Below are 14,463 nucleotides of genomic sequence, written 5' to 3'. Positions count from 1 at the left end.
AAGGACCTCCCGGGTCCTTTTTACAAAAAGCAGATAATTGATGCACAGACGTGACTGAGCTCAGAAGGTGCGTTGTGGTTACCTGATGACACCACAGGTCACGCTGCTTCCCCTCCTCGCGGGAGAGCGCTACCCCCAGAGTTTACAGGGTTAACGAAAACTGACTTTCACCCTAGTTACTAGCGAATATGTTAGCTCTCCAGAGACTTCTTTTGTCGTCTGGCATGCTGAGCGGTGTGGACACTGATTTTTTTCCTCTAAATTAAAGTCTAGTCTGAGAAGTTTTGCCTGCATCCTGCTATCCTGCCCCCGGGCCTGATAGCCGGCTTCTCCGCCCCCATCCCCGACCCAGTCACCCTTCTCACCTTGGACTTCCTGCAGACCCGGGAAGCGCCCCGACCCCCCGGTCCCTCCCAGACGGACTCGGAGCTGGACACGAGCGAGGGGGGCTCCTCCTGGCCGCGCTCCGGCTGCTCCGAGGGCAGAAGAGATGCCGCCGCCCGGCTCCTGCAGCGCCGCTGGAAGGGGCACCAGCACCGGGTGAGGGTTCCCTTGCCCGCCGGCCCTCTGCTGCCCACATCCTCGCTCGCCAGCCCTTCCTCCGTCCCTTTGCCGGGGCGGGCTCCGTGCCAGACGCCCTAGACACGTAGGAAAACATAGGGAGGCAGAAGATAGCCTCCGGAGACCCGGGGTCTCTGGCGGCAAGGGCGAGAGGAAGGCCGCGCCTGGAGCCCGTGTGGGCGAGCTGGGGGGTGCCTGCCGCGGGCCGGGCAGTGGCTGGTCTGGAAGCCTCTGTCACCTCCCGACGGGTCCCAGGGACGCGGGCTGTGGGTGCAGCGCCCCTGCAAGCACGGGACTGAGCTTATGGGTCTCCCTGGCAGTTCAGGCCCCATGGCAGCCCTTCACTGGGGCTCCCGGGATGGCCGTCTTGTCAGGAACAGGGAGAGCCTGCCTCGGGGCTGCTCCTCAGGGGACAGCGGCGTGGGTGACGGGACAGCAGGGCTGCGCGTGGGGTGTCAGACCCGGGGGTGGGCTGAGTAGGGCAGCAGGGGCCGCAGGCTGCGCACGACAGACCGGGAGCTGCGATGTCCCGTGGTCTCTCTTGGGGGAGGAGTGGGGCTCCTCTCCTCAGCTCCTGGGGGGGGCTCACGGAGATGGGGCTCGCGGAGACCTCAGTTGTTAAAGGACGGTGCTCTCTGATGACGAAATGCTCTAAAAGAGCCCCCTCCCCCCGTTTGATAGAACGCACACGACCCTTGTTCCCCCAGCTGGACAAACAGAAACTGGAACTCTCCACCTGCCTGAATAGTGTAAGATCTTAGCTCCGGAGGCGCCGGTGGAGGGTTTTTTTAATCATGGCTTCTTCCCAACTTTGATGATGAAAATTTACAAAACATAGAAAGTTGAAAGAATTTAGTATATTCAGCGAGGTACTAATTCTTGCCCACCACCTCGGTTCAACAACAGTGCACGTTTAGCCACATTTCTTTTCTGCACGTACTGTTCTTTCCAGAACCGTTTGAAAGTAAGTTTTAGACGTTATGAGACTTCAGTGCGTATCTTCTAGGAACGAGGATGTGCCACTTAACCATAGTACTGTGACAGCACCGGAGAAATTCCCCCGCCACCCCGTGATTTTGATGACTGGTCAGACTTGGGAGTCAGTGACCCAGACCCTGCACGGGGGTCCCCTTTGTAACATCACCAGCGGGCAGTGTCCAGCCTCTCTGTGGACATCCAGAGAGGACACCGCATGTTATAGGACAGTTCTGGCTGGGGGAGGGGCTTCCTCACGTGGAGCCTAAGACAATCCCGTCTCAGCGGTCCCTGCGAGTCACTTCGCCGCGCAGCCGGCCAGGAACCACAGACGGCCCCGTGGCGGCCTGGGCTTCAGCTGTGATTCGCCTCCCGGTCACGGTCGCTTGCTGCCTCCTCCGCTGTTGCAGGCGGGTCTGCATCAGCTCCACCAGCCTCTCCCGGAGCCCCTTGGGTATGGGTGGCGGGCAGGGGGCTGTCGGCGAGGGGCGGGTCCCTGACTGCTGTTGCGTCGCTGTTGGCTGTGGCAGGGGGAGGGACCAAGGGACGAATACGGTATCACAGAAAACTCATCCTCGTGTTAATTCATAACTGATCTCCTTATTTCAGAAAAAACAGGCCGCTCTGCACGAGGTAAGCCAGTTTTATTTTACTGATTTCAAAATACGTATTTTTACTTTGGTTCAAGTGACTGTGTGGAGATCTCAAGAAGCGTCATTGAGTCCGTGTTTTCACGAACCCAGGCCAGGCCCCAACACTGAGTTAAAATACTTAAGTGATGTTAGCATCAAATAAATACTTGGATAATTTCACACTTTCATAACTCATTCAGTCATTCATCATTCTCTCAACACACTTTTATTGATCGTCAGTTCTGTGGGCCCTCAGGACAGAGAGACATTAAGACAGACAAGCCAGTCCAGGATGGAAGGGGGGTTTAGGGGCACGTCCACGGCGCTGTGGGGTTCCTGCTCACCAGGGCCGGGAACGTCCCTGCAGGGGGGGCAGGCCTTGAGAAGGAGAGGGACTCCCTGAACTGGGGATGAGAGGAAGGGCATCCTGGGCAGGAGAATTCAGCAAACACAGCCCTGGGTAAGGGAAAGGGTGTGGCTTGCCCGGGAACAGGAGAGCAGGGATGTGACGGAATGCGGGTCAGAGCAGAGGACAGCAGGGTATGTGGTAGACAGTGCACATCTAAGCTGCCGGGACCCTCGCCCGGCCTCCCCACCGGCCCCAGCTTCTGCTCTGCCCTCCCACGGCCTATTCCCTCTCACACTTGGAACAAAACCCAAAGCTGTTCCCTGAAGCCCCGCATGCGCTGCTCCCCGGCCACCCCTCCGGCCCCGTTCAGTCTGGAGGCGTCTCTGGCATCCTTGAGAATATCCAGGCTGCTCCTGCCACAGGGCCTTTGCGCCTGCTGCGCCCTCTGCCTAGAAGGCTCCTCCTCCAGACACTCGCATGTCCTGCCCCCGACTTTACTCAGGTCTCTGCTGAAACACGACCTTCCCTGGACGCCGCACCACCGGCACTCCCCAGCCTCGCGCCCTGCTTTAGTCTTCTTCATAGCTCCTGTCCCTACCCGATACTTCACCCTTTTTGCAACTGCTTGCCTCTCCCATTAGAATGTAAGTTTCGCGGACGCGGGGACCATCCCGTGTTTCTGCTGCTAGGTCCCTGGTTCCTAGAGGGGTGCCTGGTGTGCGGTCGGCATTCAGTAAACGTTTGTGAGCGACTGAGGGGACGAGGGTCCCTGGAAGGACCGTAGAGCACATTTATGAAGCAGCCGGCGGCCTGTGTGCTGTCGATGGTGTTCCGCCCTTTCCCCTCCAGTGTCCCCTCCTCCCTCAGCCTCCAGGGTGATTAAGACCCACCGTGCGGGCTGTCGTGTGGGCAGCATGGCGCGCAGGACGCCTGCTCCCCTTTCTGGCCTGCTCGGTCAGCACCCTCACCCCTCCAGCGGGTGCGGTGGCTTTCCTGTGAGCCGCGTGGTGGGAACCTTCTGGGTTTGTCTAAATACTCATTTGCTTTTGGTGCGTTATTTTGTCCTTCGTAACTGATGTTCTCTCGCCTCTTTGTTGTCTCCTAACCCCTGTTTGTGGCATTTCCTTCACTTTGCGGTCAAGGAAGACAAAGATGTTTTCTTTTGGTGACTGTGATCATGGAAGCATCTGAACCTCTAAATGCAGGTTCAACGGCGGGGCTCAGTGTGCTAGAGTGTCGTTCTCCTAAATGTTATGGAGCCGTAAGCCCGTCCTCAGGACTAGAGGCAGGACCCCTGAAATAAAAGTGCTGCCCCTAAAATCCGGAACGTTGATCTCAGAACTTACAGAGCATCCATGTGTATCTCTAAAGAAAGTGATTTAAGATTGAGGTCAAAGGATACGTAATTCCTTTGTCATAGTCTGAGATCAGGCTCCGCCCTACTTGACTTTAGAAGATGTACGTGGAAAGCGTATGAAGTGGAATAACTATTCCAACACGGAATAAACGATCTCAGCATGAAAACATAACTACGTGTAAAATACGGAATCACATTTGCAGCTAAATGTAATAGCGTTTAACAGGGCCTTTTCCTCCCCAGAGCAGTGGCATGTTTCTCGCTGTAGGAGGTTGTGGCGAGTGAGGGAGAGAGGCTCCTTCAGGCACTGCTGAGATTCTGCGGCAGAAAGGGAGCCCTCTTCTAGGCCATTGGAGCGTCTCCCTCTGGGACGCCCCAACCCGTGCCTGCCGTCTTCCAGGGAAACTGACACCCGTCTCCGTCTCCCCCCACCCCCCACCCCGCTGCCCCCGCTAGGCTGCCATGCTGCAGGCGGCTTTCCGGGGGCATCCGGCACGGGCGAGGCCATTGTCTAGTGGAGTGTGCAGCCCGGACCCCCCTGCCGTGCCAAGCCCTCCCACCCAGGTAACCCTCAGGGGCTGCACACGGGCCCAAGTCCTAACGTTCTCTCTCCATTTCTTCCCACGCTTTGTCGGCGGGACAAGCGTAGACGCCTTTGGGTCCTCGCGTCCTGCCTCGCCCTGGGCGTGTGCCTCGCCCTCCAACCCCTGGCACCCGTGCCCCCCCCAGGGTTGAGCTTCAGGAGCCGAATGGCGTTGAGGTGCTGGGACATCGAGTACCGTGTCCATCTTGGGATCAAGACAGAGGCTTAAACTACAGCAAAGATAGGAGTCCCTCCCCTGTGAAAACCACCAGACACCAATTCTAAGAATCTCTAGAGTCCAAGTAACCTGCAGTCAGGAAACTGCTGACGAAATAGTTAGTAACGAGGGCAGCCACCCAAATCGGCATTGCGCTCCTAACCTGGCGCCGAGGGTCCACACGTAGGAGGTGGCGGGGGTTCACGCGGTTCTCTTCCCCACCGTCGCTGCCCCAGGACTCGCCCGAGCCCCGCGTCCCGAGCCCCGTCGTCCAGGCCGAGGGGGACCCGTGGCAAGAGGAGGCCATCACCATCATCCAGTCTGCCTTCCGGGCACACCTGGCACGGGCCGGGCACAGGTAAGTCCACCTGGCAGGCCTACCTCTGTTCTGTATTGCAGGGCAGTGCCGGACACCTGCGGGGGCTGCCCAGCCAGAAAGGCACAGGGTGTATCACCAGAGCATAAGCTACACCCACCCACCCGGGTGAGGTGGGCCACAGGCTCCGGTCCTTGGAAAGAAGCCTTTCTAGGACCGTTTCCTCCTGCTGGGAGAAAACAAATGGGAGGGGTTAGACAGCGTGGGGTTCGGGGAGCCCTCGGTTTGCAGACTGCCTGTCGGCCTGTGCCGATGCCCTGCCCCTTCCCGGAGGACACCGTGGCGTGACCCATGTTCAGGAAGACGTGGGTGTCGTCAGAAGCCTTCCTGCAGCAGCACATTCTTGTCAGTGGCACCGTGCCTGCCGGATCCGCCGGGACTTGGTCAGGACTGTCCCGGCTGCAGTGGCTCAGAACGCTGTATGAGTCACCTCGGGTAAAGAGTGGGACTTACAGCGGGCCAGGGGCCGAGCTCGGGTTGGGGCCCGTCCCTGGTGCAGCCAGCCACGGCCGGGGGTGCAGGGGACACGCCCGAGGCCCCTCACAGCCCACCTGTCTCAGGACCTGGGCCCGTTGGCCTCGCACGATGTCTCAGAACCTGGGCCCATCGGCCTCGCACGATGTCTCAGGACCTGGGCCCGTCGGCCTCGCACGACACTGGCCTTCCCTAAAGTCAGAATCAGCTAGTCTCTCTCTCTCTCCCAGTGCTGCTGGTCCAAGAGCTGCCACTGCAGCGTTTCCCGACAGACCTGCTTGGGCCCCACACAGTGCACCCTCCTCTCCGCCCTTCCCTGCAGCCTCTCCTGGTAATTGCATTTCATTTTGGATTTCACGCGAGGGGCAGCCGGCCTTCTGAGGTTTCAACCAAAAGAGCTGCCACCGTCCCGGAAGTTGGGACGTGTAAAGTCGTGGGGGCTTGTCCCGCGGCCACCTGCGAGCTGGGTAACGCCTCGGCCACACCTTCCTGTCACAGCTGCGTCCCCTGTCCCTTGGGTCGTAGGGGAAAGAGCCGGCCCCAAGCGACTTCCTGGAGCCCGACAGGCTGGCCGGTTCCGGGGTCAGTGACCGCAGGCCACGCAGTCGGAGCTTCGTGGTTTTGATTTTTATTCTCAGCTCTAACTAGAGCAACGCGGTGTCCCTCCTTTGGGCCAATGTTTTTCCTGTTTGTTGGTTTTAAGTAAAACTTTGCTTGTATTTCCTCTTCTGCTTCATTAAGATCCAATAACAGTCAGCGGAGAAATCCCTGGACTGGCAGGGGCGCACAGCCCATGGTGAGGCCCGGTCCCAGCTCTGCCCCACTCCAGACTCGGGGTCCTCCCCGGGCCTCACTCCTCCTGTGCGAGAGCCCGAGGGTTGGGCAAGGCCCCTTGCAAGTCGCTTTCAGTCCCCAAATGTATGATTCTGCCTGTACTGCAGGTCCTCCTCCCTCAGACTGTAACCGGGACACTTGCTTGGACCATCTCTGTACGCCAGAGGTGGCACAGAGGTGGCGGTGTGAGGTCGGGGACTGTCACTAGACAGAGCGTAGTCTTGAGTCTCGTTTGCGAGCGTGGCGCGCAGGCTGAGTTCTGAGGTCACAGAGGCGCAGTCGGAGAAGGGCAGGAAGGGCTTGGTGCTTCGTAATGAGGGAGAACTGTAAAAGGAGCAGTTTTTCTGAACAGAAGTGTGTGCCTAGGAAGATGGGTGGGTGCGACGAGCCTGTGAGGATGGGAGCCTCCCACGTGCCTGTCGTTTCAGGGCAGGAAGACAGCGAGGGGAACAGCGGGGAGACCGCGGAGGCTCTGGCTCCCGGGAACGGAGCGCCGAGGCCATGGGGGCCAGGGGCGCCGGCAGCCCCGCCGCCCTGCTCTGGTGAGTGTCGGGTCGCGGGGGCGCTTCTGGGGCTTGCCTGACCTGGAAACCGCCACGTGTGAAAAATCGTACTCTGTCCTCTTCGGTCATCTTGTCTGGCTTTGTCAGAGCGAACTTTGAGCTTTGAGGTTCTGTCCAAAACCTCCGTCTGTAAAGCTCCCCAAAGGCTGCATATTATTCTCCCAAAACCAGTTTCAGTCTGATTTCACCAGACCCTACATTTGGCGACCTTTAGATTCCTCGATCAGGGCTAAAGGGCCTGTGTATGCCGCCCTTTTCTCCTCCTGTTAAATGCGTGTCCTTTCAAAGTGGCAGCTCATCCTCCTGCCTGAAAAGCGCCACCGCCGGCCTCGTTCGGGCCCTTGTTTACACGAGGAAACGGTCTCTGTGAAAACTGCACATGGAGCCCTTGTTTGATCTGATTGTGAAAGTGTTTTTAAAGGGAAAGAAAAACTGAAGCTAACCTTGAAAACTGCTGTTTTTAATTTCATAAGTTTTTCCACTCTCATAGTTTTCTTGACAGTTACAGAAAAAAAGCTGACAGAGTTACAGTATCCGCAGCTCGCGGGGTGGTGATTTCCTTCCTTCTTTTATCTCAAGTCAGGGATTGGTTCCTTTTTTATTGGCACTTTACTTTGTGAAGCAGTCAGAGCAGAGGCCGTCTTCTGGGGCTGGGAGCACGGGCCCCAGGCCCCAGGGGAAACTGCCCCTTCCTCACGTCCCATCCAGGTGGCCACTGAGGGCGGAGGGGGTCTGCAGGGTGGTCGGCAGGCGCATCCCAACCTAGGGTCGATTACGATGAAGAGTTTAGATGTGCGTGAAGAAAGGAGCGAGAGCTCGCGGGTGGTCCCTGGGTGTTGGCCTGGCCTGGCCCGCCCCCTCCTCCTGCGGGAGGCGTGTCCTCCCAAGGAAGCCGGGGGCCACCGGCTGCATCTGCCCACGAGTCACAGTCGGCCGCCCGGGCCGCAGACTCCCGGACGCACGCTACCGTGAGGGCGACGTGCAGAGAATCCCCGCCGCTGACTTGAGCCTCCCCCGTGCCGCCAGCCTTCACCTTTCGCGGCTGTTTTGCTTTGGGGAAACTGGCCGACGCTTGGGAGCTGAGCGCAGAGGGTGCGAGTGGGCTCTAACGAGGGTGGCCGCGTGCCGTGGCGTGGCGTCCGTCAGGCCTGCACCGCCGTCCCTCGCGTGTCCGCCCCCGACGGCGCTGAGCGTGGCCGTGACCGCCGTCCCTTCTCTGTTGCAGCGGAGCCCTCTCCCTCGGGGCCGCAGCGCGCCGCGACTCCGCCCGCGGAGGACGTGAACTCCGATGACTCCGACGAGATCGTCTTAGCTCCGCCTGTGCCCACGAAGAAAATCGCCTCCCCGCCCTAGGCCCCTGCGGTCGCCCGGCACGTGGCGATGCCCTGTCCTGGCAAGGTTGGGTTCAGAGGACAGAAGCACTCAGACCGGAAAGGAATTTATCTTGTGAGGGGGAGAACAGCACCTACTTGACACCTCACCTCCGTCCCCGGTTTTTCTCTTTCGTTTTGCCCGTTTGCTTGTTTGTTGAGGGAACCCCGAATGCCTCTCTTTATTTTATCTCTGGGAAGGGGTCGCCTACGTTCCGCACACCCGGCTGCAGGCCCGCGCCCCCCGCCCCGGTGGTCTTCATGCCGGACAGACACACCTGCCCGGGCTGGGGGGCAGCAGGGGGCCCGGCCGAGACACGTCCTCTCGGGGCACCTCTGGCCACCTGCGGCTGTGCAGGCGAGGGCTGCTTCATCGGCGCTGACGCCACTCGGCCACCAGCTCCAGGACAGGCAACGCGCCTCAGGGGAGAGCTGATGCGAGAACCCTCGCCCTCAGCCCGAACGGAGGGCCCTGCGCACCGGGGAGAGCGTAGTCCCGGGCCACCCCTCCGCCTCCCCGTCGCCAGCGGGACCCCCGGCGCCCCGACGGCGCGGCAGCCCTTCTCGTGTTGCACCTCAGGGGCTCCGGCTCAGACTTGTCCTTCTTTCAGAAACTCCTGGGCCCTCCTCACAGCGGTCAGAGGCTCCCGGCTCCAGCACGGGCGAGGCGTGTGGCCAGGAGGATCTATGTTGCCCTGTCCCGTGAGAGAGGCGGAGGGATCTCCCAGCCCCGGCCGCCCGGAGTCAGGCGGGGGGACCCGCCAGCCCCTTTCACCGCTTAGGTGCCGGTCATACAGTGGGTTGAAAAAAGTTCAGCCAGGGGGCCAGGCTTGTGTCATGTTTTCTTTACTCGGCCTGTGAGTTACCAAGTCCGTTTTTTCTTCTGTTTCCCCCGCTGGAGTGATGGCTAACTCGGGTGAACTCACTGCTGACCTTTGCCTTGTTTCATCCACTGGGTCCGTTCCTCCTCTGGGTGCCGGCTCAGCTAAAGGCCTGTAGGAGCCAGTCCACCAGTCAGGCACCCAGAGGGTGATGAAGGCGATGCCCGCGGCATGCAGGTCCCCAGGGGGTCATTCTCCCCCCAACCCCATTCAAAAACGGGCATTTCTGCATTACTCCTTGCTCTCAGGAGCCCAAGGCTCTGGGGACCTATGACGAATGGGTCACTGTCAGGACGTCCTCGCCTGGTCCTGGAGGAAAAGGCCGTGTGTGCAGCGGGCTGGCCGTCAGCAGAGCTGGGATGGGCAAGGTCAGCCCCGGGACCTGAGTTTTCCAAGAAAATGCTCCTGAGAATTGCAGATTTGTACATTTGTCTGCCTGTGCTCCTTGGGCCCAGCAATGTTGATCTAGTAAAAGTAAGCAGTCTTGAAGCCACCTCAGTAAATGACTTAACTCAAGGCTGTGACCCTCTGACGCTGTGTGGATCTGTTCCCTGGAGAATGCCAGGTGCCCAGCGTGCTTGCGGGGCCCACGGCTCGGGGCTGGGGTTCTAGGGCTGCCGGAGCAGCACAGGGCGGGGCGGGACAGGGGCCTGGGGCCTACAGGGCCTGCCTTCTGTTTGCCCGCCTCTGTGCTGCCCCACTGGACGGGCCCGGCCGCCCTGCAGACAGACCAGAACCCTCGTCCCAGCAAAAAGACCGATGGCATTAGGAAAAGGACAGCCACCTAGCTCAGAGCAACCAGCGTGAGAGCTGCAGAGCTTTGCTTCGTTTTTAAGTAATAAATACCCTCTGCAGAAAGCCCCGTTCACCTTCAAGAGCTGAATAGAATTTAAATTCCACGAGAAGCCATCTAAGCCAATTCAAACCCCCGCTGTGGTTTTGGAAGCAATGTTTGCTCTCGTGTGGCTCAGAAATTCTGAGGACTGGAGAATGGACACTCAGACCTGCCCGGGGCCGGCCGGCAGCTGCTCCAGGTGAGGACCTCCCCGAGCTCCCAAGGGCCTGTTAACAGCTGATCACGCCGGGTAAGCACCCTTTGAAGCGAGAGAACCCACATCTGGGAGTTGAAATGTGAAGCCATCAGGTGGCTCCAGGAGGAAGTGGTGGACTCGCTGGTCTTCGACCTCTGTATTTAGGAACACTCTGACCTATGCGTAATTTGTACACAAGTCTTTTGGAAGGCATAAGGTTTTCCCTCTGTGCTACTCATCGTTGGCCTTTGTAAATAAAAGCTGTTTTGCAGGATCTCTGTCTTGATTGCCCTATAAACCCGTGACCTTTCATGACCTCTGGGTGTGCCATTGCTGTAGCTCATGCTGCACAAACCCCGTGCTTCTGGGCTCCTGGCTTTTGCTTTGCTCACAGCACAGCCCTGGGAGCGCAGAGCCGGCCGGAGGGAAGGGTCCCACAGCCAGCTCCCCGCCGTGCGGGAACTCGTGCATCTGTCTTCGAATTTCTCTTCCTTGTTCATCAGTGAGGACTTGAGCATCAAGAAGTGAAAATGAGGGAGTATTTCCCCCAATTCTAGTTTTTGTTTTAGGAGCAGGTAAGGAATAATTTACTGGGGACTCAGACAGATGTGAATGAGCCCAAAAAAGTTGACTTCTGGAAGAATAATGGTTTTCCAATATTTTGTTGGAAAATCGCGACACGAGGTGCACCTGTGGCTTTGTTTGCAGGCGGCTGTTTGCTGGGCCCTGGAGTTTGTCTGAAGCCCTTACAGGGGCTGGTCTGTTGGCTCCAGCACTGGCCCGAGCGGATCACCATGTGTCTTGTCACGGGCAAATGGGTCACTTGGAAGACTTGGCACTTTCAGAGGTGCTGGTTGGCCCTTGAAGAGGTTGTGACAGAGGAGAGCAGGGTTCATCAAACCCTTAGCCCGGCCACAAGCCTGCTGCCACCTACTCTCCCGTGAGGCTGGGGTCTGGCAGCAGAGAGGCAGCCTCAAGGCGGGAGGGGTGAGAGTCTCAGCTGGAGCTGGTGAGAGGAGAATGGAGGACTGTCCCCCCTCGGGCCTTCACCCAGCAGGAGGAGAGTCAGCAGGAAGGTGTAAACGTGTGGACACGTACTTGTGCACAAACACATGGGATCCCTCTCCCTACTCGTGCCACTGGCCTTCCTCGCTCTTGGCAGCTCTCTTCACTTCAAAGGTGGAGCCCAGTTTGGTCTGCACGTGAGCCTCCTTAAAGGCTGGTAGCCGAGAGTGACCCCCAGGCCTCCGCCAAGATGATTCTAAACATGAGGTTCCTCAAAATCGCAGGCTAAGGGGGGAAAATGTCAGAATGCAAATCCCTGGTTTCTCTTAGCTGCTGTTGGGTTCAGAGCATGAATGTTGGGAGGAGGAACGGGTCCATGTTTCTTTGCTTGGACGCCAACCAATGGCCTTTGGCCAGCGCCTTCCGTTATCCTGGGAGCCCTGCCGGGCAGCGACAACCCAGAAGGTGGCCCCGTTAGGCAGTGCCTGCCTGGGGAATCTGGGGGCGTTTCCATGGTGCTGTGTCCTTTCTGAACAGGGAGGGGGGTGCCCCTGAGCTATTCGTTAATTAAGCCCAGAACAGCCTGGGATTCAAAGCAGAGGGCCCCATGTGTGCCAAAGCTCCCCGGGGCGGCCATTCGGACAGCCCCCCAGCCCTCCCCTCCGGCCCGGCTTTGAGGGAGTGAAAGCCGGGAAGCCCGGGGGTAGGTGGGCCATGGGCGCAGCTCATGGAAGCGGCGGAAAGCCGCTGTCCCTGCTAATAGGAGCCTCATCCACTGTCAGCCGGTCTCACAGGGCCCCCCCGCACCCCACCCCGCTCAGCTCTGTGACGGCCGCTCTCTCTGCAGCTGGGGACGCAGTGGCCCCTTCCCCACACCCTCCCCGTTGACATGGTTTTCTCCCGGCCTGTACCAGCCCTTCCCCTACAGTCTCTTAGACGTGGGCGCCCCCAAGGCTCTGACCCCAACCAGACCCCACCCAGACCCGAAATGTCGACGTGAACGTCTGCACACGTGTGCCTCAGGTGCCTCAAACTCGGCCTAGCCCAGCTCTGAGTTACCTTTGCCCCCTAACCTGCCCCTGGCCAGCAGTCCCACCCTAGGGGATCACAGCCTCTCAGTTGTCGGAGCCGGAACCTCGAGGGCAGGATGCTCAGTGAAATAAGCCAGACACAGAAGGACAGATACTGTGTGATTCCACTCCTAGGAGGTCCCTGGAGGAGCCAGGTCCATAGAGACAGAAAGTAGAGGGTGGGTGCCCGGGGCTGGGGGAGGGGAGGGGAGTGAGTGTGTAACGGGGGCAGAGCCTCGGTTTGGGAAGATGGAAATGTTCTGTAGCTGATGGTGGGGATGGTTGCACGACAATGCGAGTGTGCCTAATACCCCTGAACTGCACACCTTAAAACGGTTAAAATGAGAATTTTTTGTTATGTGTATTTTACCCCAATTAAAAGAAGTGTTTTAAACGACACAATTCTCCTCTCCCAAGCAGGCTCACCCGCGGGCCTCCTCACCCACCCCAACACCACGTGCACAGGCCGGACACCAGGGTGGGAAGTGTCATCCGTGACCCCCTCGCCACCACCTCCAATCCTTCAACAAAAAATCCTATTGACAGCCTCCTAAGTACGGCTCACGTCTGTCCACTCCTCTCCATGTCCATCCCTGCCCACAACAGACCAAACCACCACCTCAGCCTCCCCTGAATAGCCACGGCCCCATGACGAGTCGGCGCAGACTCACTCTGGCCAGGCCCCATCTGCTGTCCACTGCTGCCTGGGGTTAGGGGGCAGGAATGTGGTGGATGTGCCGGGGACGGTGCCTTGCCCATACGAGAGCCAGCAGCCCTTGCTCCCTGGAGATGCCCAGCCCAGATGTGGCTGGTGCATCACGAATCCCCCCAGGGCCTCCTGCGGCCCCTGGCATAATCGCTCGCAGCAGGGATTCACTCAGCAGAGCTCTGCTTCTCTGTGTAAAGCCAAGGTTATTTGATTGTTGTCTGACTCCCCTATCAGACTCTCTAAGATAAACTCCACACTGAGTTTGTGGTGCTTATTGCTGTTCTCAAGGCCTAACACAGTGTGTGGTACACAGTAGGTGCTCAATAACTGTGCAGAATGGATAAATGAGGGGCCCAGCAGCTCTTGGGTGAGGTGCTTACCTCCCTCCATCGGTGCTCTTCCGTTGCATCCTCTGTCCCCCACGGGACCAAGAGATTCGTGAAGACAGTGATCATGGGATCCACCGGTATACTCGCACAGCAAACACAGTACCCAGCACACAAAAAAGTGCTTAATGCATGTTGAGTGAAGGATTCTACCGGCCTCCCAAGATAGGATCTCAGAGGGAGCCTTGACTCTCCCTTCTCATTCCCCTGCCCCCCCATCAAATTAGCAGCCAAGCTCTGTGCATTCTGTCTCAGTGGATTCTTCAGAATCCGAGCCATCCTTCCATTTGTTAGACTTAGGTCGGGCTGGAGTATAACACCCCAAATAACAGTAACCCAAACAAGTTAAAGTTTCCAAAGCCCCAAGGAAAGCAGTACCGGTAAAATATGGCAGCTGCATGATTTTCAAAGACCTGTGCTCTTGTTGTTGCTCCCCTCTCCTGAACACAAGGCCTCACGGTCCAAAGTGGCTGCTTGAGCTCCAGCCACAACATATGCATTCCAGCAAGCAGGAAGGAAGGAAGAAAGGGGGCATCCCCTCACTTGAGGACATCACTCATATCCTATTGGTCAGAACATAGTTGCACATCCAGCTACAAGGGAGCCTGGAAATGTTGTCTTTTATTCTAGATGGCAATATGCTCAATAAAAGTGAGAGGGCCTGTTACTAGGGAAGAAGAGAAGGATAGCTCCAGTGGGATGGCCAGCACTCTCCTCCCTGTTCCTCGTCTCCCTCAGCGTCAGGCCCTTGGGTCCTCCTCCCCACCTCTGTAAACACACACCTTCTCCCCTTGCTCAACAGATTCACTTAGATTCCACGGGGCACCCTGCATTCCCTCCATTACCCAGCTCGGCCCGCATCCCCCGGCCTTTTAAGAAACACGAGGCCCTTCCCCACCTCCAGCTGGCCCCTTGCACGAGCTGTTTCCCAGCCAGGAATGTCCTTTCCACCGAGCCAGCCCACACGGCCCCGCTGCTGAGAAGCTCTTTGCAGTCAGCCCCTCCTTTCTCTGTGTTCTCACAACGCGAGTTCATTCCGTGTGCTTTGAGATTTCCTGCACGTCTGCCGCCCGCCAGGCACCGAGGGAGG

General features: G+C 58.5%; 1 protein-coding gene and 1 long non-coding RNA gene across 2 annotated transcripts in view; one reads left to right on the top strand and one right to left on the bottom strand.

The window, feature by feature from the left end:
* IQCE (IQ motif containing E) overlaps positions 1–10,170 on the top strand; it is a 38,422-nt gene extending 28,252 nt beyond the window's left edge. Inside the window, 8 exon segments of the mRNA XM_089895525.1 lie at positions 382–540; positions 2,146–2,169; positions 4,146–4,148; positions 4,331–4,438; positions 4,911–5,032; positions 5,755–5,855; positions 6,787–6,900; positions 8,147–10,170. Coding sequence (XP_089751651.1) covers positions 382–540; positions 2,146–2,169; positions 4,146–4,148; positions 4,331–4,438; positions 4,911–5,032; positions 5,755–5,855; positions 6,787–6,900; positions 8,147–8,274 — 759 coding nt within the window. The 3' untranslated portion in view covers positions 8,275–10,170.
* On the bottom strand, positions 7,361–9,739 carry LOC149747359 (uncharacterized). The gene is made up of 2 exons (XR_016387715.1): positions 7,955–9,739; positions 7,361–7,683 (listed from the first exon to the last, which is right to left on the bottom strand). It is a non-coding gene; the product is annotated as an uncharacterized LOC149747359 (long non-coding RNA).
* Positions 10,171–14,463: the final 4,293 nt, after the last annotated feature.

This window comes from Delphinapterus leucas, chromosome 15, assembly GCF_059928025.1.
Source record: "Delphinapterus leucas isolate spDelLeu-1000000601 "Yukka" chromosome 15, BTC_Dleu_Yukka2, whole genome shotgun sequence".
NCBI lineage: Eukaryota > Metazoa > Chordata > Mammalia > Artiodactyla > Monodontidae > Delphinapterus > Delphinapterus leucas.
Note: the sequence above shows the minus strand (reverse complement) of the source record. Positions and strands in the feature narration are given on the sequence as shown.